This window comes from Falco naumanni, chromosome 4 (assembly GCF_017639655.2).
Source record: "Falco naumanni isolate bFalNau1 chromosome 4, bFalNau1.pat, whole genome shotgun sequence".
In the NCBI taxonomy this organism is placed as follows: domain Eukaryota; kingdom Metazoa; phylum Chordata; class Aves; order Falconiformes; family Falconidae; genus Falco; species Falco naumanni.
In genome coordinates this window covers 79,976,679-80,001,293 of record NC_054057.1, presented here as the reverse complement: position 1 = coordinate 80,001,293, position 24,615 = coordinate 79,976,679, and the positions used below count along the sequence as shown (strand labels likewise).

General features: G+C 39.9%; 1 protein-coding gene across 8 annotated transcripts in view; it reads right to left on the bottom strand.

Moving 5' to 3' along the window:
- OTOA (otoancorin) overlaps window positions 1-24,615 on the bottom strand; it is a 40,175-nt gene that overhangs the window by 2,218 nt on the left and 13,342 nt on the right. For 5 of the 8 annotated variants that reach the window (XM_040590276.1, XM_040590278.1, XM_040590274.1 and 2 more), the window contains 17 exons: window positions 23,437-23,560; window positions 22,837-23,052; window positions 22,249-22,416; window positions 21,793-21,933; window positions 21,162-21,217; window positions 20,682-20,799; window positions 20,090-20,163; window positions 18,430-18,565; window positions 16,893-17,083; window positions 14,680-14,773; window positions 13,407-13,536; window positions 9,729-9,916; window positions 5,559-5,714; window positions 3,994-4,136; window positions 3,457-3,593; window positions 2,382-2,479; window positions 522-714 (listed from right to left, as the gene is read on the bottom strand). In XM_040590276.1, coding sequence (XP_040446210.1) covers window positions 522-714; window positions 2,382-2,479; window positions 3,457-3,593; window positions 3,994-4,136; window positions 5,559-5,714; window positions 9,729-9,916; window positions 13,407-13,536; window positions 14,680-14,773; window positions 16,893-17,083; window positions 18,430-18,565; window positions 20,090-20,163; window positions 20,682-20,799; window positions 21,162-21,217; window positions 21,793-21,933; window positions 22,249-22,416; window positions 22,837-23,052; window positions 23,437-23,560 — 2,363 coding nt within the window. Of the gene's footprint in view, window positions 1-521; window positions 715-2,381; window positions 2,480-3,456; window positions 3,594-3,993; window positions 4,137-5,558; window positions 5,715-9,728; window positions 9,917-13,406; window positions 13,537-14,679; window positions 14,774-16,892; window positions 17,084-18,429; window positions 18,566-20,089; window positions 20,164-20,681; window positions 20,800-21,161; window positions 21,218-21,792; window positions 21,934-22,248; window positions 22,417-22,836; window positions 23,053-23,436; window positions 23,561-24,615 lie in introns of those variants that run through there. The other 3 variants (XM_040590279.1, XM_040590280.1, XM_040590281.1) reach the window with 3 other exon arrangements.

The following is a 24,615-nucleotide window of genomic DNA, read 5'->3' as shown; positions in this document are numbered from 1 at the left end:
TTCAGATAGGATGGGAACAGCAGGAAAAACTGTCCAAGGGGGTCCTACAGTTTGGATAAAGATGCTAATCCACCCCAGTGCTACCTTCCTTTCCCACTTGTGGCTCTGCAAACACATTGCTGCTGCAGATAAAGGTTGTGATCTGAAGGTCTAGAGATGGACAGTCCTGCCCTAAATTTAGGCAAAGAATATTGGAAAGGAGAGGGGAAAGCTGTTTCAGACTACATTTTACACAAGCTAGTGCTTAGCATAACGTAATGCTACTAGCAGCACGTAGCTGCTAATGCCATCTGACAGTCTTTCTACATTACCTCTTGCTGTGGGTAAATCCAACAGGAACCTTACTGTTTTTTTTGGTCATGCGTGTGATTTGAGGCATAAATTTAAAAGCTGATTAGAAAATTCACTGTAGCACACCTTCAAAATACAGGTCTGATCCTGGTGGATGCTGCAAGACCATCTACCCCACTGGTGTGTGTGTCCTTCCTGGCTAAGCAGGAGGAGGGAGTGACTCTACTCACCACTTGGAGCTGGGGTGTGACCTGCCTGGGTAGTGCTTGCACCATCTGGTGACTCTAGGGTGCTTGTCCTGGCTCCATCCAGCGCCAGCTGAAGGCTCTGGAGCTGTGATGCATTCAGATGCTCACGCTGTGATCTGGTAACCACGGCAGCATTTTCAGGGCCCAGGTTTGCTATCTGTTCCGAGGACAATGCCTAGGAGGAATAAAACCCAGAAAAAATTGGTTTAGGCTGTCAATTATATACAGCAGGTAAGGAATCAAAAGTCATCACTGTCTTAGATTTCGAATAAAGGGAAGTAGCCTTCGACAAAGCATTGCTATAAAAGAGCTCAATAGAGCTTAGAAAAAATCCTCTGCATTCATTTACTTCACTGACCACTCATTTATCTTTCACCTTCTCTTTGCTGCTGGGATCTGACAGCTTGAGAAGCTTTCTATGCTGACACTGTGTTGGGACGCTTCTTCAGTATATTGCTAGAGTTTAATTTTCCAGCCATTTCTTCTCCGATTTGTTCAAAGACTGATGACAATGTGCATCCTCTTGTGTTTTCATTTATTTCCTCTTAGATTTGCTCCCAAGTAACCTCACTTGAACCTGTTTGACCTTTTATTATAGTTAGCAACAGAACAGTGAGATGAAACAAACCCATGCTTTAACCTCATTATTCAATTTTCTCTTTTAGATTGAAAATCTTCCAAGTTTGGTCATATTAAACCTTGTGTTTAAAAATGAAACATGGAAATCATAATCTCACAGTAATTATATCACATAGCAATTAACCAGTTTGTAAAGCCTGCATGCATTGAGCATGCTGGATTGCTTTGATTCTAGTTAACATTCTGCAGTCACAAGAATTTTAGCCCTCCTACACAACAAGCTTTCTTTGCTGCAACAATTTATATCCAGGTTCTACTTTAGAAAGACTAAATTCCCCTTTCAAGGAGGTCAGACAATGGAGCAAACATTTCTCGATTTTCCATTGTCTGCCAAACGGCGTGATGTTTTAAATTGAGTAAACTCATGTGAATGCCTACAGGCCCCAAAATTTTGTATTAAGCCTCTACTTAACGCACTTTACTAACAAAAATGTACGCTATTTAAAATAAATTCTACAAGATTTGTTTTTCAAATAAATAGTTTTCCTAAGGACATTTCAGGCTTATCTAAACTGTCAGTGGTACTGTGCAGAACAGTGTTCAAGGAGTTTTTCCCTTTTACAGAAGCTGACACAGTTAACTATCTGTTTAGCTCATCTATCCATAAGCACATTGCTTGCCCCAGCAGCTGAAAGAGACCAGCCTAGGCAGAATATTAATCTTGTCACTAAGTCAAATAAAGTCTGGGGCAACGATCTCAAGATCCATGTTCTAATTTCTGGTCCACATTCAGAACTGCTCTAATTAGATATAATTCCTTTCCGATCTGTATCTGCCTGTACAATCTGTTTTCCAGAGCTAACTCAGGAGAATGTTGCCAGATTTTAGGATAATAAAAAAGCTCTTACATAGTCAACAGAGAACATCCTTGCAAATGTTAATAAACAGAGAAGAAAGCTCAGGTCTAAATACAGTGATGGATGAAAGAGTGCCCACTCCCTGCTTTCTGACCCTAGATCTTTGCTTTTTTCCTTGGGATGCAGTCTGAAGAATAAAGCTTGTCTAGTGTATTTTATGGGCATCACAAATACAGATGATATAGCTGTAAGTTAATGCTTCAGATCCTTGACAGCCTCTCACTTAACAGAACAGAGAAATATTCTTGCTGAAACCCAAACCCAAACTATAACTCTGCTGCAGTTTATTTACAGTAGAGTAAAACCAATAGCAATTTGGTTACTTCTTCAGTAATCAGGCTCTTACTTGGAAAATTTCAGGAGGTATACGTCTTACTGCTGTTGGCTGGAAATACGGCATCAAGTTTTTATCAAAAGCTTTTAATTCATCCTCATTCAAACCACCTAAACCCCCCGCACAATAGGAACAAAAATAAGTTAGTATTTTTTAATTAGATTTATTTTTAAGCTAATACAAACTCTAAGCATTTATACAAAGTATCTAATAAATGGTTTACTCCAGTGCTTTATGGAGAGATACTGGTTCTGGTTTTGTTCTGTTTCTTTCATTATATTCCAACATTAGAAATCATCTGACCTTAACCATTGGTATGGAATGTACTCTACCTGAGTTACTTTATCTTGGAAAAGAGACAATGGTAAAAATCAATAAAATTGTAAGCAGTGTTATTAGGGAATGCTTGTTCACAGCCTCTTCTGATGCAAGATCAGGGAGCATAAGCATGCAATGGGAGTTACTTCTTCACCCATTAGGCACTTACAGCATGGAATCATTGCCTCAGGCATGGGGGATGCTAAAATTTCTGAGAGTTCAATGTGCACTTAAATGACCATGGGGGAAAAAAAAAGATAATCCATGAACAAAACTGTGTGTGACCTCTGGCTCAGGAAGTCCCCAAGGCTGTGAGAACACTGTGGAAAAGTATCACTCCAGGCTAACTCTGCTCTTTTGCTCTTCCTTGGGCAGCCCATTTTTCCCACTGTTGGATGCAGGGTGCTCGGTCAGCTAGAGCATCACTCTGACCCAGTACAGCACCTCTTGTAGTAGCATGGTTTACAAATAGTGAATGGGTCTGAATCTGGTTGGTTTTGCCCTCTTTGATGTACCCTTTCCAACTTACAGGACCCAAATGACTTCAGGCTGTGCTCCCCAAGGTCGGTTTGAGCTGATTCATAGAACCTTATGGAGAATACCACCACTTTTCCATAGCACTAATGAAATTGCTGGATGTCTGTCCCTGCAGGCGACTCTCACAAATGTCTTTCACCGGTCTAGAAAAATGCACTGCTACATTAACCTGTCTCTTAATGCTTAACAACTGCTTCAGAACCATCACCACCTGGAGTCTGAGTTTTGTTACCTGCTATAGTACCAATTTCCTGTAAAATAGAGTTGTTCCAGCTCGTAGCGGTACCAAACACAGATTCTGTCATCACCTTAAACTGCCTCAGAACAGGGGTGCTGCAAAACAACAGGCCAATTCTTGCAATAGCAGCACTGCAAAAGGCAACAAGGTTAACGTTACAGGCTGCTATTACCTGCAATACTAAATATGCCTGGAATACACTTAGTCTGTTGTAATAACACTGTAAACCCATTTTCAGTTTAAAATACATGTACATAAACTACATGGAAATGTTCAATACGTTGAGCAAAAACCCGGGTTTCTCAATGCAATAGGTGAACGGTGGGATATAATGGCAGAGGAAACCTGAAACAGAATATATTTTAAGCGACTTGTGTATGCCTTCCGTAACAGCTACTGCCTTTCTAAAAGCATTTAAAATGTAAAAAAGTGTACTTTAGGCTCTGGAAATCTTGAAGAGAGACAAACTGCACAATAAATTTTATCAGTTGAAATACTAGTTAATATTTCATTAAGTACTAAATGCAGTACCTGAATTCAGCGGTCTTTATGGACATGATTTCCGTGGAGTTCAAAGCACAGAGAATAGCTCCCAATCCAACTAAATCAAAGCTTTTTAGTGTACTGATTGCCTGGCCAGAGTCTTCTAGAAAACCTTGCAAAACAGATCTTGCCTACAAAAGTAGTGAGATATCATCCATGAACAGAATAAATATAATTGAAAATTTTGTTACTAGAAGCTCAAAATCTTACCAGAAGTTATTGACCACATAAAATCCCAAGCCTCCCCAATGTAATTAAATGGAGTTTTGCCATGGCCTTCAGAAGGAGCACTGTCACAACCCATATGTGACACTTAAACAGGACACCATTACACAACCACTTCCCAAGGGCAAGTGATTTGAAGGCATTCTGTACCTTTTCTGCCGGGTCACAAGGCAACACTTCACCAGAAGAAACAGTCGTTGAGTTGTCTAGCAAAACTGACCAGTTAAATTAAATTACTAAAAGACAACATAAATTACTCAAGGGAATCAATATAAATTTTTTGGTTTTTCTAGTAGTCAGGTTGTCTTGTCTTATTTGTCATATACAGGTGGTGACCTGTGTTTAGGATTAGTTTTCAGATATGAGTAGGATGTTAGTATCAGAATGCCTTCGCAAGACTAAGCCATTTAGGATGGTGCTCATCCTAAAGTAACCATTTAAAACCTGTGTGTCTAGCTTCAGCCTGCCACCAAGGCATCCTCCAAAGTCAGTGAAAGAAACAAGCATCTTCCAAGATTTCCTAATCTATCCACAACTCCGAGCCTCAAATGACTAGCTTAAACTAGCCACCTAATTTTTAGACAACTTAAGTTAGGTAGGCAGGATGAATCTCTTTTAACTATTCTTACTGACAGCAGGAAGCCTCAAAAGCCAACTAGCACTGTATAAAAGCCTCTCAAGTGCTTCCTTCTGACGGTGCTCTTCAGAACAAGAAGCTATTAAACAGATTTATGATATTCTGCCAAAGCTGGCTGCCACCACGACAGCATCTGTGCAACCGAGGAGTCCTGATGGTATGGGTCACAAAGTCAGAAACATGCTGCCATCTGCATACACAAATAGAAGCTTTTAACTCTTATTATGAAAGTCCCATTGACATAACTAGAAGTTAGTCAAGGGAAGCAAGTTGAGAGGAGCATATCTGCTAATAACTTAGGCTTCTAGGGCAATGGATGCTGGGTTGTGGGGCACACTACCTCATCAGTGAGCGCTCTTAGTTAGGAAGGGCTAGTATCTCCTAGCAGTAGTGTTTATTCTGGGGCCAGTGTGAGAGGAGCTGCTGACCTCTTTCTACTACTTAGTGGGCAAGTGCTAAAGAATACACCCATCACCACCACAATTAACAGTGATTGATGTCCTCTTGGCCACCTCAACAGAAAAAGCCAGCAGCCGCCTAGGCAGACAGCAGTGCTGACCTACCTGCCCACTTTCCCCGGGGTCACAGCCACAGACAAGCAGCAGGGAGTAGTATGGATTGCTGCATCTGCTTCCTAGGTGATTCCAGGAGTTCAGTCCCGAAGGGTGTGAATCCAGGAGCACACACTTACCTGGGTAACAGTCCATCCTGTTTGCTGACTAAGGACAGAAATGGTGTCGACAGAATGTAAATCCAGCTCTTCGATTTCATGTTCGGTGAGTGCCAGAGCAATGCGGCCCAGGGAAACAATATGATAACTCTTCCAGCCTGCCAGCGATCCCCAAACCTTTAGAAGAAATTCATTAATGTTCGTTAGATCATTATGAATCTACCTCTATATACACCATTCTCAAACCCCTTGCTTTTAAAAGTCCCAATACTCAAAGTATGCCCTTTTAAACACAAAAGGTAGAACTTGGGTATTGTGAAGGTTTTCAAGGTTCTGCACTAATAACCGTTAGTTTACCTGAAAGTGCTGCAATTTTTACAGCTTGAGATTGTTGCTAAGTCAGCACAGGGACTGCTGGAAGTGTTGTTGTAGGAGCAAGTACCACTAAAACCAATAAAAATGCAAATCTGGGCTGAGATCCACACTGTTACACTCTACCACAACATCAGCACCTGGACTACCCAGGCTTCTACACCAGCTGCAATCGCTCCAGTGGTGACTTTAAATTGCTTTTGTGACCAGTCATGCTGGCCCAGTCATGGACAAGGAAAACAGAAATCAAAGTAGGGAATCAGGTAATATAGATAATAGCCAGTTCCTAAAGTTCTGATCTCTAGTTTGTGCACGTACAATATTAAAAAAACCTCATACAATCATTTAAATGTGTTTGTACACAGTTAAATATGTAAAGCTCTGTAAAAATCAGTACCAATTTATTTCAACTGACATGTTCCACTGCTTTTAATTTTATCTGAGATATAGTAACAGTGATCCAAAAGCTGTCACAGATCAGCCCTGAGAAAATTGTGATTTCAGGAAAAGGTCTGCCTGAATGAAGAGTAACAAAAGTCCATCAAAAGCTGAATTTGCAGAGGCTAGAACTGTCAATTACATTCAGCTGGAAATGACAGAAGGCAGTAGTCAGCGGTCAGTATCTCTCAAGATATGGCCCGTTGTCTTTACAGAAAAAAAAGACGCTGCGTTTTGGCTCGAGGAAATGACTTGAACAAGACAGGCATACATTAAAAAAGAAAAAAAAAAGCTCCCTTTAAAGGCAGCATGTATTCAGCAATTTTGCTTTATGTCAGTCAATAAATGACAGTTTTCTAGTACACGATTGTGTTGCTATCTCCACACAGAAAAATAAAACAAAAAGCCCAGTCCTGGGCTAAGCTGATCATTCATGCTGTCTGATTCATGGAAATACTCATTCCATTTTCAGGATAGCTACAATTTAACTTCTGTTCAAAAAATTAGAAAGGTCAAAGCTAGTAAGGACTTGCTGATGAAGTATCTCTGCGTTGCCTACTAAATAGTGTTGGCATCTTCAGATACATACGAAGCTGTACAACTTGCATAAAATAAAGGGCCAGATATCTAGAATAAGATATTCCTTACACAGAGTCGCAGACTACCTGCTGTTCATACCAATGTGCACATCCAACACGGAGCGGCCTCAGGACTGCCAAGGCGCTCTTCTCAACTGTGACCCTCAGGTTAAGGATTTGTTTAAGAGATGCTTTGCTGCATTTGTACCCCCTGACTGAGTTTCCACAGGATCTTTTATGTTGGTTTTACAATGTCATAAAGAAACAGAAAAAGAGTCTAAGCCTGGGAAATTTCAATCTTTTCCAAAGAAAATAGATAGTAAAAAGCATTAGCCCAATTTTAAAGCTCTTAATTCTCTAGCTTAACAGATACATGAAACACATGAAGTTAAAAACGTGTGTCTGATATAGGTCATAAACTACAGAATCTGAAGTACTTCATAAACAGTATTATCTGACAGTGCTGGATGAAATCTCAGCCATCATGATATAAATTAACACAACACATGAAACTGAAACATTCCTTTGTCCTCATTCACCTAGAGACTACAGATCCATACATCTGTTACTATCACAGAGCTTGGAAACCTTCCACTTACAAGTGAGCTAAGCTTCTTACTTTCATTAAGACACAATCTGATAACTAGACTTTCTGAATTAGTTTGGGACCACGAGTAGTACGCAGTTTCTTTTAGGGGAAATCAATCAAGTTAGGAGAAATTAAAGCTAGCTTAATCAAACCTTTAATCACAGATGCCCTTTAGTTTACAATATAGCAGCATATTATGCATAAAATGTCAAAGATCTGCCTGTACAGTCTGATTTCTCATGCTTCACGTTCAGTGTAACACCATGTTGTATTTTGCAAATTAATATATAGGAAGTCTGTCTTTGTCTAGGAGTAATCAATCTTACAAACACTCACACGGACAGAATATACTTCTGTTCAGAACACTACAGATCTGTGTATCTTCAAACTGAACATAGCTGGGATATGAGTGTATTAACCTTGTTGGCAATTTCTCTACAACAGATACCACTCTGTAAGTATACCATTATGTTGCACTGCTGTAAAATATTTCAGTTCCCACTATTTCAGACAAGCACTGGATTTAATTTCTTCTAGGATTTTTCTTTTTTTTCCCCTTTTCCTACCCACATGTCTGTGCTGACAGAGAAAAGCTGTCTTGAGAAGAATGCATTTGATGCAGTGGGCTGTTGTCCTACTGCAACAAGGCAGCAGAGACAGAATTGCAGAGAGTCACCACCTGCCTTCAGAAATGTGGTTAGTGCCCCTTCTCTTTGAGCACCTGCAATTCAGGCATTTAAAAAGCTGAGCTTCACTGCTAAAACCCACACTGTTGGCCTTATCCACCCAAACATCAGTCAGCTACACCACTTTGTCTGCAGCTGCTGGTTTAAGGAGATGGTGCCCAGGTGTGCCTTCTCCCCTGCTCCTGCTTTCCTCCGAAGGTCACAGGCCTCAGGTCTCCAAGCATCTGCACTTGTACTATTTGCAACCAACTGCCCCTGTAGATGCTTCCTAACCTCATTCTGTCAGAATGAGCTGATGGAGCCTTAAAAGGACTTTTAAAACGTAGGATCATTTTGATGGAACAGGATTACAGAGTTGCTAACCGTGCAGAGATAGAAGCAGATAACCTCCAGCAGATGCTGGTGACTGGAAGCTGAAGACAGGCTGGGGATGGCAGCCTCTTCACCTCTGGGTTTTCTGCAAACAAAACAGCTTGTCTTACTGCACCCTAAGGCTTTTCCCTGCTGAAATGTAAGCATGTAGGGGATGCTACCTGTTCCCTGGCAGTGCAGGCAACCACGAAGCAGCAGCAGGAGGTCGTCACCCCAGGGAGGAGTGCACCAACAACAACAGGGATGGAGCAACGTCTGCCCACTGCTCGGAGCTCACACACCTCGCTGATGCTCTGCCCTAGGCACGGCGTGCTGAACAGCACCCGGCACAGCACTCTGCCCTCAGTATCCTGGCACACAGCCTGCGCTGCAGTGCCAGACAGGGAGAAGCTTTAGTCCCAGCCTCCCACACTGCTGCTGCAGCATGGGCATCACGTACGGGCTGAGCCCAGGGCAGAGACCTCCCCAAGGAGCTCGAGGAGCTGCATTGCTGCACTCTGAAAGAAAGAGGTGCCAGCGGTGCTGCAGGAGTGGTGACGAGACTACAGCCTTGTGCCTCTCCACGAATCTACGGACTGGCAAAGACAAAGGTCGTCTTTCTGCTGTCTTCCCATAACTTACACTCACCAGTAACACCCTAGTAAAGACAGACTAAATGCACGCGGGTCTCTTCTCTCCCCAGATTTTCCTACTGATGGGTTTGTCCCTGCCCATGACAAGATGGCAGAAGAACGAGCTTTATTCGGCTAATAACAAGTCTCTTTCAGTCAGTTGAGTTTTACACTGCTGTAAACTATATTTAACATTGATGTAAACAGTTTAACACACTGAGCTTAATTCTCAGCAGGCAAATCAACAGCTGTAGTACTGCTTGCTGATCTTTCATTCATGAAAGAAAAGCAAGGAGCAACTGAAAAGCAATTCAAAAGTAAAAGCACTTAAGTTTTTCAGCTGCTCATAGCTCACAACTACTTGCCTGTTGACTCTAAAGCAAGGGCAATAGAGTATCACCATCTCACATTATTTTTCCGATAAACAATAGATATTCTTGCAGCAGTAATGACATTGCCATAGCACAGTTATTTTAGAACTGCATAGTTCAATAACAGCAAATCAAATTATGGATTTAATTTTCCTTCACAGACAAGATAGTTACCTGCTTGGCTTTTTCTTTCAAGGCAACAAGTTGGGAGCTGTTAAAACCAGAGACAGTCCCAAGAAGTTCCACATTCTTGTCAAAAGTTTCTGCATCCATGCATTCCAGTTCCTGAACTGACCAAAAGACATTTGCTTCCGCTAATTTAATAATTTCATCTGAAGAAGGAGCTCTGGTTCCCATGCAATCTGGAAAAAAAGTCAGATCACAAGAGTTTTCTTCAAGGAGACTGAAAATAAGAAAATCAAAGCAATACAGAGATTTAAGAGGGTGACAGACTATGAATTCACTGCAGTCAATGTGATATTGATTAATTATCTTGCAATGGAATAATTTCTTTAAATATTTACATCATTAATATCCTGGATGTAAAACTAGAATTTGCCTGACTTGCAAGAAGTGGGTTATATTCTTTGTCTTCCAAAGGCAGTGCATGCTGGAAAAGAAAAGAGCAGACATGTTTTGGAACAGTTACAATACAGGATGCCACAATAAAACTAAAATCTGAATATGTGTAGTAATAATAAATATCTTGCAAGTTCCTTTACAGTCCAATTCCCTAAAGGCATCAAAACCCAGGCAAGGGCTTATTCTGAGGTAAAACCACTGTTTGTGGTAAGAATCAAATGCAAATCTTTGGGATGACCTTGGTGGAAGTCTCCATATAGCTATGTCATTGTTCACAAAAAGACGTTGCAGCTGAATAAACTTCACGTTTAAACAGCACATGTGTGAATCCAGCTCAACGGGAAAGTAACAGACATGAAAGGTCCTTTTACTCTGAAATACCCTGACAAGGATGTATGACTGGTAAGACTTGCCTGACATTTAAACAAGGTGAAGACAGAAGCTGGATGTGTCAGAGAAACATGGTGCTTGTTCTTTAAGTCCAGCATGTTGTTAAAATGTCAAGATCTAGAGAGGGCTGTTCACTTACAACAGAACTGTTTGGACAGACAAACTCCATTTAAAAATCTTATTTAGGTTCTGGCCCCATGCATGATCAAATGAGACAGCTCCCATTGTGTGTTTTAACACATCTTGGTCTTTGTTGACATAATCTCCAAAATTGATGGAAAGCGGAAATTAGAATCCTAATGTGGTTTCTTACCGCTCTCTCTCCTGTCACTTATTTAGGAAAACCTTATTAAATAATTATCTAAACCAAATAATCCCTACATGTCTTCAGATACGGTCATTACCAGTAAAAAGCAGGAATTTCACAGACGCTGTGCCTGAGCTAAGCTCCCCCAGATAAATAAATTAAAGCGAGGATGTACAAAGTAGATTTGTACTTTGAAAGGAGGCAGAGGAGGGATTTATTTGCATCAAAGGAAGCTGCAGTAGTGGGTAGAACACTGAAAAGATTGAATCTGTTGAGCAAACGAAAATGTTGTTCGGCTTCCACTGTACCAGCTGATGTTCTGCTCTCCATTTACACCGCCCTCTTGTGAAACTGCATTGTTTCACTTTCCCCTGCTGCAAAAGGTCAGCTTTTATCATGCAAATACTACCCATCCAGACACAACGCAGTTCCCTTCCCCAAGTCGTGAAAACCTAATATTTTGTGTTCTTGGAAAAAACATTGATTTTATTATTTGTAACACACCAGATACATTGGCGCGATTACAGCGGGAAATGTGCATTAGACTCCTGGCTTTGCTTCCTGTATTTGATGCTACTTCACTCTGCTTTTTGCTATATAATCACATTTAGTTTGATGAAGAACCTATTATATATATAATACATTGTAACATCTCAGTGCTTGAGATAGGCAACTTGAATTCTTTTTCCAGCACTGCCACTGCTTTCTGGTAGCATCTCAAGCACGCGATTCCTGAGTTTTGCCTCCTATGTTCCATCTTGCCTTAAGCACCACCTTTGTTTTTATCTTGATGGAGACACAGATGTTAAGAACTCTGTCAATGGTAATTGTTATTACTGTTATTAATATTAGCTCACAACTGGACTGTGGGAAATATAAACCACCAGGTTGGTAGCATGAAGAAGAGCCATTTTCATATACGCAATTTTCTAGTGATTTACAAACCAGTCATAAAACTTCATTCCTTATTGAAACCACCGTGTGAGTTGTGTGGAGTGGATTAGATTATGCTTGGTAAGAGAACTTCAATATCATGTTTGGACTGCAGAAATATTTCTTAGACTAGCACAAACAGCCCTTCAATTTTTCATCTCCCAGACTCCCCCCTAGCTGAGCTCATGCACCCCAAGTGAAGAATGACGAGCCTCCATAGCCTTTGAGTCAAGTTACCCTTTTACAAATATCATCAGCTTCGCTAGCAGGCTTATATTGCAGTGCAGATGAGACAGCTCTGCATCTGCACTGGACATGAATTAGTCTGATTAGAGAAGTCTTTGGGATTCACTTTGCTCTGGTCCAGAGGCCAAAAAAGTACACATAAGGACACAAGCACACTGAAATACCTGATGCTGAACCTTTAGTCCTGTGGCCCATGTCCAAAGAAATATGATTTATGATCTGGTGGTTTACTTGTTCAAGGAGGAGTGAACTCCATACATACAGATGGACTAATACTCTGCTATTACACCACCTGGATTCTGCTTTTTTAGAGCATGATAATTCTGTAATGACTCCTCTGATCAACAGAGGTCATGTTTTTTTTCAGGCTACGCAAAAATACAACTGTAGAACACCCTCTGTCTGTCTCTGTATAAGAATACAGCACTATCACAAGCAAATTCATTTCCAGAGACACACAGCTGTCATTCAGAGTTGCTGTTATACAAGCAGATGGATTTCCATGGTGGCTCAGGGTTTGCCGAGAGCTTGGACCTGTATTCTGTTAGGCAGAGAACCAATGGGGAGATTTTCAAAGATGTAAAGGCAGACAATATCAAACTCCTTGAAATTATTGTTGGGGTCTAAACTCCCATTAATGCTTTCCAAAACTCTGCCCCACAGCAGTGTTGTGTTCCACAGCACAGGATGGCATATCTTAAAAATTCTGCCTGGGTGAATTTCAAGTAAAAGAAAGAATACAGTTATTGTAATAATAGAATATAGTTCAAGTATGTACCTCATACAAAAGAAAATGATCCATTTGTCACCAGAGGTTGTAATAGTTAGTTTGGTTGCTAATTAAAATACCTTTTAGATTGTAACAAACTTTGTCCATTTGGACAGACAAAACACAGTGCCATTGACTTCAGATTTAAGAACAGCCAAATCAACATATGCTCATGTCTGGCAAAGGATTAACTATGCACAATCTTTTGGCATGACAGCAGCTTGTCACCTTCACAGGTTTTTAATTCAAGGATTTTCACTAATATTACAAAGAAAAGTAAAAATAAACAAAAAGTAAAAATAAAAACATCTAATTCAAATAATTTATCTTTTTCCTTTATGCATTCAGGAATGTTCCAGGAGATGCTTAACCATGCAGTTCTGTAATGAAATTGTTTCAGCATTGGTCAACGCATAAGACAACTACAGGCAACAGAATGAAGACTCACTGTTTTTGCTAAAAGTCTGAACCTCTAAGTTACTCAGTGCTTCACTTTTTATTGTTTGGCTTCTCAGAATGTATTTGATGACAAGGTGAAACAAAAAGTGTTTGAACTGCACCATCACAGCCCAAACTGACACCGTTCTAAATGTGGCACTTTGCAGATACCAGGTGCAATACTGACCAGGTCTGGTGAGAGATGATTCAGTGTCGGCAGTGGCATTGGAGACAGATTCAAAAACAGTTGACAGAAGCTCTTCAGATGAAGAAATTGGTCCTATTGTCTTTGCTATTTGTAAAATGGTACCTGGGAACTTCAAAAGGAAAGAAAGAGTAAGTAAGACTTATTTCTCCCTTTTAAAACAAATCAATTTGCAGAGAAAGACTTGTGCTGACCTCAGCAAAGTAGGGGTTAGTAACAGCTCAGCCTCCTTCCTATTTGTGCAGATGTTCAGGAGAGTAAATTGGCTACTACTGAAAGGTCAACAGTATACGTTTGGGGGGGGGAAAATTTAGAAACAAAGCAAATTCTAAGCGATTCTCTCTCTTGTATGCCCTCTCAGCTTCTGGCAACACCTGAGCACTGCCTGACTGGAATCTGTCCAGACCCTCCTGTAGCAATGAGTTCCACCATTTTATTATGCACAGTACAGAAAGTACCTTATTTTGTTTATCTTAAATTTGCCAGATAAGTGTAAGAATTGAGGATAGAAACCCAATTAAATTATGAAAAATAACTTTAACCTGTTCACCCTTTTCAGGCTTTTTGACCCCTCTCCTCCACCTCGCTAGACACCTTCATTTCAGTTGAGTCCTATACTATATGGTCAATTATCAGCACTATCTCCTGAGGAAAAGCTGCTGACTGGGCTCACATATTTCTGCTGAAGAATGAAATCCTCATTCCAGTATAGTTTACTCCTATACATAAAAATTACAAGATTATAAGAACTAAACAGGGCAAAGAAACTACAAAGTGCAATGCTGAGGCTATCGGTTATTGTTATGTGTGCTATGCTGCCCCTAGGGCAAAGGGCCACAAGAGTAAATGAAAATGTGATCAGTATGATCCCATTATTAACAAGATAAGAAACATACTTTTATGGTTAGAAGGCAGGGGAATGGAGGAAACAACACTGCAAGGTGTAAAGTACTAAAAATGTTTTGAGTCTGTGTCACTATAAACGCACTATTTTTTTTATCTAGGTCACAATGTACAATTATCATTGTGTATGTGAAAATAAATTGCTTATACTACCATTACTTTCAAGAAGAAATCTCAAGACATTATGATGGAGTCAAGAATGTGTGAAACATTAACCCATGGTTCCCTGCCAAGAGAATTATTTACCTAGTTTAGCATTCAGGTTACGTAATTTAGACCGCGTTATGATATTCACAAATCCAAATTCTAACATTACCTTTTACAAATTAAAAAAATTATTATAAAAGCATACCTTTTCAGCAAGGGCATTTAATTCTGCTTTTGACAGCAGAGCTATGAATGGTCCAACATCTAATGTTGTTTCAGCTGTCCAGTTGTTTGGGGAGCTGAAGAAATAATTCAGAAAATTGTATTAATGAGGAATGTTTGCAATCAAAATTATACTAAATACTAAAATTTCAGAGGTTTTCTTATACTGTATCATATAGAAAACACATTTCTATGCCAATGTGATGATTTATGCTTGTTAACATCAGATTGCATTTTCTCATCTCTCTGTATAGGGCATTAGTGGAATTCTCAATATATTCAGAAAAAGCCTTCAAATATTGTGGTAATAGAACTCTCTCCCTCAATAGTATTCTTAGCATTACAGCATTAAGCGAGGAGAAATAATTCTTTTTTAAGAAGAAAATTTACCATTTTCTATCAGGTTCATACAGCAATATAACCTGCAAGATTATATCAAAAGAGAAGTAGAAACCTCATAACCAAAATCAAACCCATTCTTTTTACAGGAATCTTATCCTAAGGACCAATGTTTTGTCCTTATATACCAATAATACTTCAAGTACGCAATACTTGCCCATACTTGCTTATAAAAAAAAATCCCACCTTTCTCTATTCTAATGCTTAACTATTCGCAGTGGTACAGGGGCTGTTTTTGATTAGTGTTGGGCAACTGTAACCTTCCCTGATGTCAGCAGCAGCTATGGGTGGTCAACATTTCTGAGTAACAGGTCCATGCACACTTAGGAGAAGTGGACAGTTTTCCTCTCATTCTGAAACTCAGCAACTTCGGGAAGTAACTCGGTGTGCCACCAGTCTGCTGCTAATGCTGCCTTTTTAAAATTAAGGGACAGAAACACGAATCTCAGGTGACGGAACAGAAGATTTCAATCCATACCTTATTAGCTCCCTGGTTTTACTGTCTGCTATTTCATTCATCTGCAACATCAAGAGGTATGGAAGGCAGATCAAACACCTTGGAGAGCCATATCTAATGACACCTATGCCACTGCTGTTGCTGTATGAGAAATCAATTCTATGACAGGTACCATCTCTCTTGAAATAACATGCTAAAATTATTTATGTGTCTTAAAAATGAAGTTCAGGTTCAGTTCTGAGTGGTGCTGGGTTTCAAAATGCGTGTAGCTTAGCTTTGTGCAGGTTTGGCCGATTTGTTTTATACAAATCTGACAAACATCAGCCAACCCAGCTGGTGGTTGACTTAAAACACTTGGGTAAGTGATTTTCAGCCTGCAAGAGCCAGAAGAAGATGGTAGTAAGAAATCTGTTACTCGTGCATGTTCTCACAGAAAACTTTATTTGGTTTGTTGCTGCACTACGAGGATGTTTGACTAGACAAATATTTTCTAAATAAAATGTATTTTTTAGCACAGTGTGTCACAATTCAATAAAATGGATCTGCATCAAGATTAACGTAGGGATGGGATCTGGTGAAAAATATAGCTGTTCCATTACTAGAAAAATGCTGACTAGGAGGAAGCTGAATGAGCAACTAAAATGATCAAGTGACAGACTTTGGGGCTGAAGGGACGGACGGTTAGAAGCCACGCATTCTGTCTCCCTTTTCAAATGCAAGATACTTCTAAAGAGACAATGCCGAGAGAAACAGTATATTCTTGCCAGAGAGAGGATGGCTCTGTTCTTTGGATGACTGATACAGCAGTGTGGTTCCAACCAGCCTCCTGAACTGACTCATTAATGACATCTAACACGCCGTCTGCTTTGTTCTTTCAGTTGGTTGAACTTTATATCTTTCTGCTTCTTCTCTAGCTCTCTCCCATTACAACCGGTGCTTGCAGTCCTCTTTATTTCTCTCCTCACACCAGCACACTGAGTATCCCACTTCCATTTTCCCATTCTTTGTATTCCTGCACCATTTTTTGCCTCTAACACCCTTTCCCTTGCCATGCCAGAGAGTCTGTTTGCCTGCCCCTCCTCTTAACATTATACTTTCTCACCTTTTCCTCTGGGAATTAAGTCATGCAGGGTGTCCCTGGGGATGTATTTTGTTCTGCAGTTATCACGTTACTCACAAGAACAGAAACGTCATTCTAGTGGACAGAGACCCCAAGCTTGGGCAGTGATAGAAGTTGTTTTGTGTTGCTTTCATTGCAGTTCTATCTGGGCAAAGCAAACGGTTGGTATTTGCATGGTTTAACCCTCAGCATAAGCAAGGTGGTATATCTAATATCTTACCCATATAACTCGAGGAGTTTGTATTTAATTTCAGTCTTCTGCTCGTGGCTGAGCTCTTGGCAGAGTTTGAATTGATGAAGGGCTGTTGCCATTGCCTTCAGGGACATTCTGTCGTGCAGAAAGTCTGGAGGTAAGTGGCAGATTAGATTTCCAAGTAGGTCAACATCATATTCATCAGCAACAGAGCCGTTCTGAAACAAGAAGCATTTACCTTGTTGGCAGAGCTTATCTTGGCTCTTGCCCTCTATCACTCAACTGCACCACAACACATTTAAGCTCTGTGACCCTTTAAGGAACAAAGAGACAACAGTTTGCACTGGCAACCTAATCTATGATTTCTGCTGAGACTGCTTCATAATTTTGCTTTTACCGATGCAACTGGTGATATCTAACAAACACTTGTCAGAGCTTTCAGTGTATTCTTTATTCCATATTGAAGCACACATAAAAAATTAGTTAAAACTAAATCTCCTGCCACAATCTCCACCTGCAGAGGTGGTGCAGTTCTGCCTGGCAGCAGAGCCCTCACATGGCCCCTTGTGACAAAGGGGCCACAAGCTCTTGCTGTCAGAAGGCTTAGCTCTAGGGGTTTCTCAAGCAGCTGCCAAAACACAAGGGATTATACAGCTGGTTAATATGTATAAGGACATGAATATTTGCAGCCACATCAAAGAAAAAGTTCCACCTAAAAACTGGTGTGACTGCTGCAGCTCCTAGACAGCAGCAGTCACAAAATCCTGCTGGTACCACCACCTCTCCCATAGAGCCTCCTGTGCCACGCACAGCTCTACAGGACTAGCAACACTTGGAGCAGGGGAGAACAGCTCCAGGTGCAAATGGGTCAGCTCCAGGCTGTCCCAGCCAGTTCACCATGGTCAGTAATGCCATTTCATAAGAACACTTCGTAACATGCATGGAGGCAAGGAAAATTCTTAAGGAAGCTATAAAAAGGTTTCCTTAAGCAGGGAACAATAAAACTGAAACAGTACACAAAAAACTCATAAGAATACAGATGGGTAAGTCAAGACCTTATGTAGGTGGTGACTGATATTACTGGACAAAACGCAGTGCAGCAATACGTATGTGTATAACAGAACCACAGAACAGCTGAGTTTGGAAGAGACCGCTGGAGGTTGCCTAGTCCACCCCCTCTGCTCAAAGCAGGTCAGCTACACCAGGTTGCTTGGGGCCTTGACACTAAGCTTATCGGAGCTAGGTGATAGTCTAAATAAGAAATCATCACGCTGTGTGTTGCCTTTTGGGCTCTCAGCATCCACCAGCTACAGTTTCAGCACACAACCACAGAGCAGGAGAGCCTGTGTATCAGGTTGCTGTCTCTACACAGGAGACCATGGGCATGTGTGTGTGGACCAGACAGTACAAGTAGGCAGGATAACTTTGTGATGCACCACATGACAATACAGGGAGAGAAAACCGATCAACCACTCTCACTCAGTTTGGAATTGTCAGTGGCTAGTTACAGATTACTGTTTCTGCAGTTCCCCCTCCCCTGCCGACCCCTCCCAGCTATACCTACCAAGCACTCCTGTACTTTTTGCAGGACAGCGTTCTTTTTGTGAAGGCTTGGATTGAAAAGGTCCATCTCAATCTTCCCCAGACTTCCAATGAAAGGGACACACAAAGGGCCTGAAACATACTCCAGGTACTCAGTCCTGCAGAAAGAATTTAAACAGTGTCAGAATATAAACCTGATCTTCATATATGCATAACCACACCCATAAAATCTATGATGACAGAAGAATTTAAAGACAAGTCTGGATCTGAAAAATTATAAATTGGCCAGGCCAGAAAAGTTGCAATTAATACACACTTTAACTTACATCTTCTTCCAGTTCATCAGCACATGAACTTTACTTCAAAAAGTGGCTGAGGGTTATAAATAGCTGCAAGCAGATGGAAGTGCTCTGAGATGCTTTAACACCGTATGAAACAAGACTGTCAACAGTTTACAAACTTTTCCCCTTCCTCCTTTTTATTAGGAATAATTCTGTGATGAGTGAAGATGCGGTGGGTGGGTTAAGGACAAGAAGTAGTTTTAAAGTAGGCTTCCTTTTTATCAAAGTCCAAGAAGGATTGCCATATTAAACAAAATGCTGTTCTTCTCCACCCAGAGCAGCAGGCAGCCGTTGCATGTAAAGCCGTATCCCAGAGCTGCGCCAGCCCAGCCTTACCAGGGTTTGTAGGCAAGAGCACCAGTGACTTCTGATGACCCTCAACTAGCAATATGCAACTGTGGCCAAACAACTTGGTGCTGTAGCATGTAGAAAGCCTTGCATTAAAGCCTTTCTATTATTATTTCATTGCTTTTTAAAGAGAGTAATGCCTTTTCAAATGGAATTCTTTCATTTTCTTACTTCTTTTCAATTAAAAATATTTCAGGAAAATAATAGTTCTCATTCCCTTTTATCCCTTTAAGCACGTAGGAAGAAAGAAATGTTAAGAAAAAGAGGAATGAACAATTTCTACAATTCAGGAGTTCCTATTAAGGTACAATTATTTTTTTTTTTAAGGAAAAAAGGCGTCACTGAATATTACTTGGCTATTTACATAATGCAAAGTTTTTCTAACTTACAAAAATGTCTTTAAACACACTGAAATATTTTTAAGCATACAGAGCAGTATGCTTGGGAGGTACCCAATGGCTTTGTCTTACATATCCACTCTCAAAAAAATTCCTAAAAAAATAAACAAACCAAGTCTCACAACCTAGAGGGCGGGAACTCCAAAACAATCAAGAAACAAACAAACCAAAACAAACCAGCAAAACCTACATTTATGTTAGTTTTTTGATTCTGAACATGTTTAAGAAAGCCCAATGAACTAACACCTTTATTTTAGCAGACATCAGCAGCAGTATAAGCAGCAACACTTCAAGCTTTTTCATTGCTGCCACACCACCACACTGATTCAGTGTGCGCACAGAGTGCTTCGAGGGGGACTGATTTCAAGGATGAAAAGGAATCCACCATTGTGATAAAAATGGGCTATATTAAAAGACACCAAGTATTATCAGCTTTCACTTGACACAGATTTTGGCTACAGTTAGCAAGCACTTCTTATAAATTATGGATCACCAGTTTTCTTAGCACTGAAGAGATTATTAAAGAAGTGCTCTCAGGACTACTCAACGTACTGCTATGAATGCAGTAACATAAAGTAGTTAAGATGTAACTCACGGAAGCACCAGTAAGAGGAAAGGAGGAATAGATGCACTGGAGACTTTCCAAAACTTCCAAGCCAAACAATTAACCTAAAACCAACAAAAATTCAAGATCATAAACATTTAGAAATTTTGAGGAAGAATGAAAATATAGTTTGTTTATTACAGCTTATAGTTTAGTATATACAAAACCGCATATTATCTTCAGAGAGCATTTTTCTTTGTGGTTTTTTTTTTTTTTTAAAGTAGTTTAGAGCTTTCTTTTTGTAGACATTAGAGAAGAAGCATCCTATATTTGGGTGCATGAGAGCATTTGTATGGTTTTGAAACTTATATATACATTTCCAAACAGATTACTCATGAATTAGCAAGTTAGAAGGACTGTAGGAATTTCTTGCAATTTGTAAGTGACAAATTAGGTTGTCAAAATGAAGTATGATAACAGACAAATTCACACCTAAAAGACTTAAATAAAGTATCTTAACAGACATGTTCACATATAAAAGAGTTTGAAAAAACAAAAACAGAATTAACCAAATTTTAATTTAACTACAATTGAGATATTGGGTAGTTATATTTATGGACACAAAGTCTTCTTTTAGTTTTACCTGATATGGAGAAAGCAGATGAAGATTAATTTCAAAGAATTTAAAGTTGTTTAAAAAAATGTCTGTGCCCATACTTTCAATGACTTGACAAGTTACTCCTTTCACAAGCTGTCCTGTGCTGATAGGAAAAGCAAAGTTCAATCTTTTGAATATTTGAGCAGGATTTAGTCCTTACTCCTCACAACCATGTCCTAAGATACAGTTTCTTGACCACCTCTCCCATTTCTTGTAATTGAAAGTAAAAATGTAATCAAATTGAAAATTAGCCACTGAGCCTTAAAATACCCAAACCTCTGCAATGCTTTGACTCTGATTTTTGATTTGGAGACCCTTTTTAATGAGGAAGGTGAATTATCCCGTGGTATCAAGGAATGAATAAACATAAGAGAGCACAAAATAACCACATACTGTTTACCTCAGAGTTGCTCTCATCACAAAACTAGACATAAACCCCGTTGCAAGAGAGACTCTCATCCATACCTTAGAAGGTCAACAGGATAGTTTTTCTTAGACAGCAATTCATACAGATACAAAGCCTGAAATAAAACTCACCACATTAAAGTTAAGCTTAGGTAATCCAGTTGGAAGATACAATAACTACTGCAAGGTTTTTGTACACTTAACTCTTATGCACTCTAAAGCCAGCTTGGCCAACCAAAAGGTTTGGCATCCAGTGCTGAATTCCTTCTTCACAAGACAAGACATCACTGTCTGGCATTATGGGATGATGTTAAAGACGTCCACGGCACACAACCACTGAATTCGATTTAGGTTTGAAGGGACCTCTGAATATCACTTGGTCCTCTTTCATCTCTGAATAGTCAAAGGGCCGATTGTACGTGTAAATGTCTACTATACAGTACTGGAAAGCGAGAATGTATGTGGCAGAATTTTGAAGACTTTTAAACAGCGTATTAATGCTCCCCTTTCTGCAGCATTGTCTCATAATGCTGCCTAGGCTCTAAATGTCCTCCTGTTGTTTATGTCAAGACACATTTTGGGGCAGTTCCTTCCTTTCACCTATGCTCCTTGAACATATATGTATTACACTTTCCTGATTCTTCCATCATACTAAATTGCAGTGGAATGGGAACTGTATAGCAATTTTTACCTGGCTTCTTCTGAGTTCTTTTTCTTTCATCATTGAAGAATTATATTCAGTCTGCTTCCATAACCCAGAAAGAGATATTTCTTTAAAGAAAGCTCCTTGTATGTCTTTGACTGATGAAGAAAAATCTCCAGATGCAGCTATCTAAAGAGAGGAACAGATAAATGCATGGCATTTCAGAACTGATGCTTAGATTTACAGGATTTGCCCTTCTTTCTACTCTGTGTAATATTTCTCTTAAGAGGATAAAGGAAAAACATGTCAGTATTAAAACTGCCATGGAACTAAGCAAGAGAGAGCCTTCAAAATATACTCGGTGTTCAGAAAATAACATTAGAAATATGGACCATCGAGCCAAACCACACATCTCAGTGACAATATTTTAAATCGTGCTGTGCATATCTGGTTGTTGTGCCCTTGTACAGAAAGAACCTGCTACACACTCGAGTTCATGATCACCTTCCTGAGGATCCCTTGCTGTTGTGCAGGCGACAAGTCAGATAAGTACTGGGATGTGGTGCCTCGAATAATCTGAGAAAGCTCCTTTGGGTTCATGCTGTAGAATGACTGGGTGCTAATACCAGTTACCAACGCGCCCATTTGACTAACATTATAAAATGATAAGACCTGCAGAGATAACAGCACAAAGAGAAAGTTTTCTGACTTGTGAACAGTAGACTCATTCAAAAGCAAAAGTTAACAAATAAATCAAAACTATTATTTTGAAACTTCAGAGAGGACCCTGATTCCTTCCATTACAATATATTTGAATCTGGGATCTCTGATCATGCAAATTCTGCTTAGGGCAGTGACACAGAAAAAATAATAATATACAACTGCCAAATACAAATAGTCATTCTCTCTGTTACTTGAGGATTACTTTGGGAGGTACAGTCTAGGACGGTTTTATTTGATTCAAACAAAATTTTCAGACTACTAAGTACTAAAAAGAAATCTTGTACTAAACTTTTCAAAATCTATGGTTATCATTAAAAAAAAAAAATCACTTTTAAAAAGAGAAGGTAGGAAAGCTGTTATCAGAGATACCTTTTCATAAGAGAGGTATTTACTGGATAAAATCATAACTTGGCTTTTTGCCCACCCAGAGACTTGGTTTAATGTTGCAATAGCATTATGCACCGCTTTAGGTGACAAAGATTCCAGCTGACTTGAAGTTAGTCCAACCACAGCATCTGACAGAGATCCAACGATATCATTCAATGTCTGGTTTTGCATGGCAATGTTCAGTAGCTGAGATTTGAGCTAAAGCAAACAAAAAAAGCAGATGGGGGAAAAAAAATATCTGCCAAGAACTAATTTCCATTAGCACCCAAAACTTTAGCTGAAGTTTCTGGAATAGACATTGGCAACCATTTAGTGACCACACACTTCATAAAAATTCAGAAATAGAACCGCAGTTGTGAAAGGAGTATGGAACAGGAGGAAACAGAACAAGAAAAGAATGAGCACTGTAAAAGAAAAAAAACAAAATTGGCTTTTATTCTTTGCATGATATGCTCGAGAACTATTTTCACTTTTTTCTTAATCCCAGTCATTTTTCACTCTTTTCTTTCCTTATTCAAGAAGAGTCCCTCCTCCCCTGTTTTTAGGATTAAGTTAGGCAAGAAGAGAAAATACTGTACTTACCTTCTGAACCTCAGCCTGGAAACCTCTCAAGTGATTGCACTTAATCATTTGATGAAGTAAAGCCCGGGCCACAGCTGCATCCATCTGTTCCATGTCATCATAAAAGCAAACCAATAAACCCAGCCTATACAGAAGAAATACATTAGCTAACTTCTGACATAAAAGGTGTCACTCTGAGGAAACAGAAATACAGCATGGTATACCCTACTTGTGCTCAAAACTTGAGTAATTTGTCATTAGTGCCTTAAGCTGCAATCTTTACAACTCCACACAGCCTGAAACCGGGGTATGAGACACACGCACTGTTCTCTGTATTCAGCTGAACCTGACCCATATTGCTTGTGCTGTCAAAAATTTAACTTTCCGGGTTCCATCTGCCCATGGCTGGATTTTCCCAGCTAATGACTTCACTCCCTTTGACAGAATTCACAGTATAATCTCTGCTTTGAAAAGGGTGGAGAGTTATTAATAGGTTTCTAGAGTGGCTTGCGGAGTTCTTTTCTGGATTGATTGGATGTTTTGAACTCTCGAACCCACTTGGATTTCACATGCAACGTAACTCATTCATGCGTCAGAGCAGCAGCTAGAGCATGACACAGCCTCTTTATTGTTTCAGGCTTAAACAAAGCCTGCTGTATTTCACATCAAACATATGACTGGCGAATGGCTGGAGACCTGTCCTGTTCAACACCGGTTAGGAGAAAATGCGTTGAGGTTCACTAGCTCAGCTGTGCCAGCACCGCAGTTTGCAAGGCAGTGTCGTGAACCAGATGTGGAGCTGATTTGTCTTCACAGTACCTGTGCCGTATTATTTAAGACAGCTTTTCCATTAACCTCTGTAAAGCACAACCACAACCATAGCTGGTGGGGAGAAGCAGTCATACCACCAAGGGTAAGCGCCTGCTCTAAGTGCCCTTCTGACTTAACCCCTGCACATATTTACTGTCATTACCTGCAGCCCTGCAAAGAAAGAGGTCTGAACTGCGTGTCACTCCCTCTGGACTTTAAACTTTATAGTGACGGTGATTTAATTTGTTTGTATGAAGCCTGAATCAATCCCCTGTCCCTGTGAACTCTCAGCCTTTGTTTTCATAATTTACACAGAACAAGAACCTACAAAGATGTGGCCAAAGCCCAGCTTTCCTGCTACACTCTGTTTTTTAGCAATTCAATGATGCA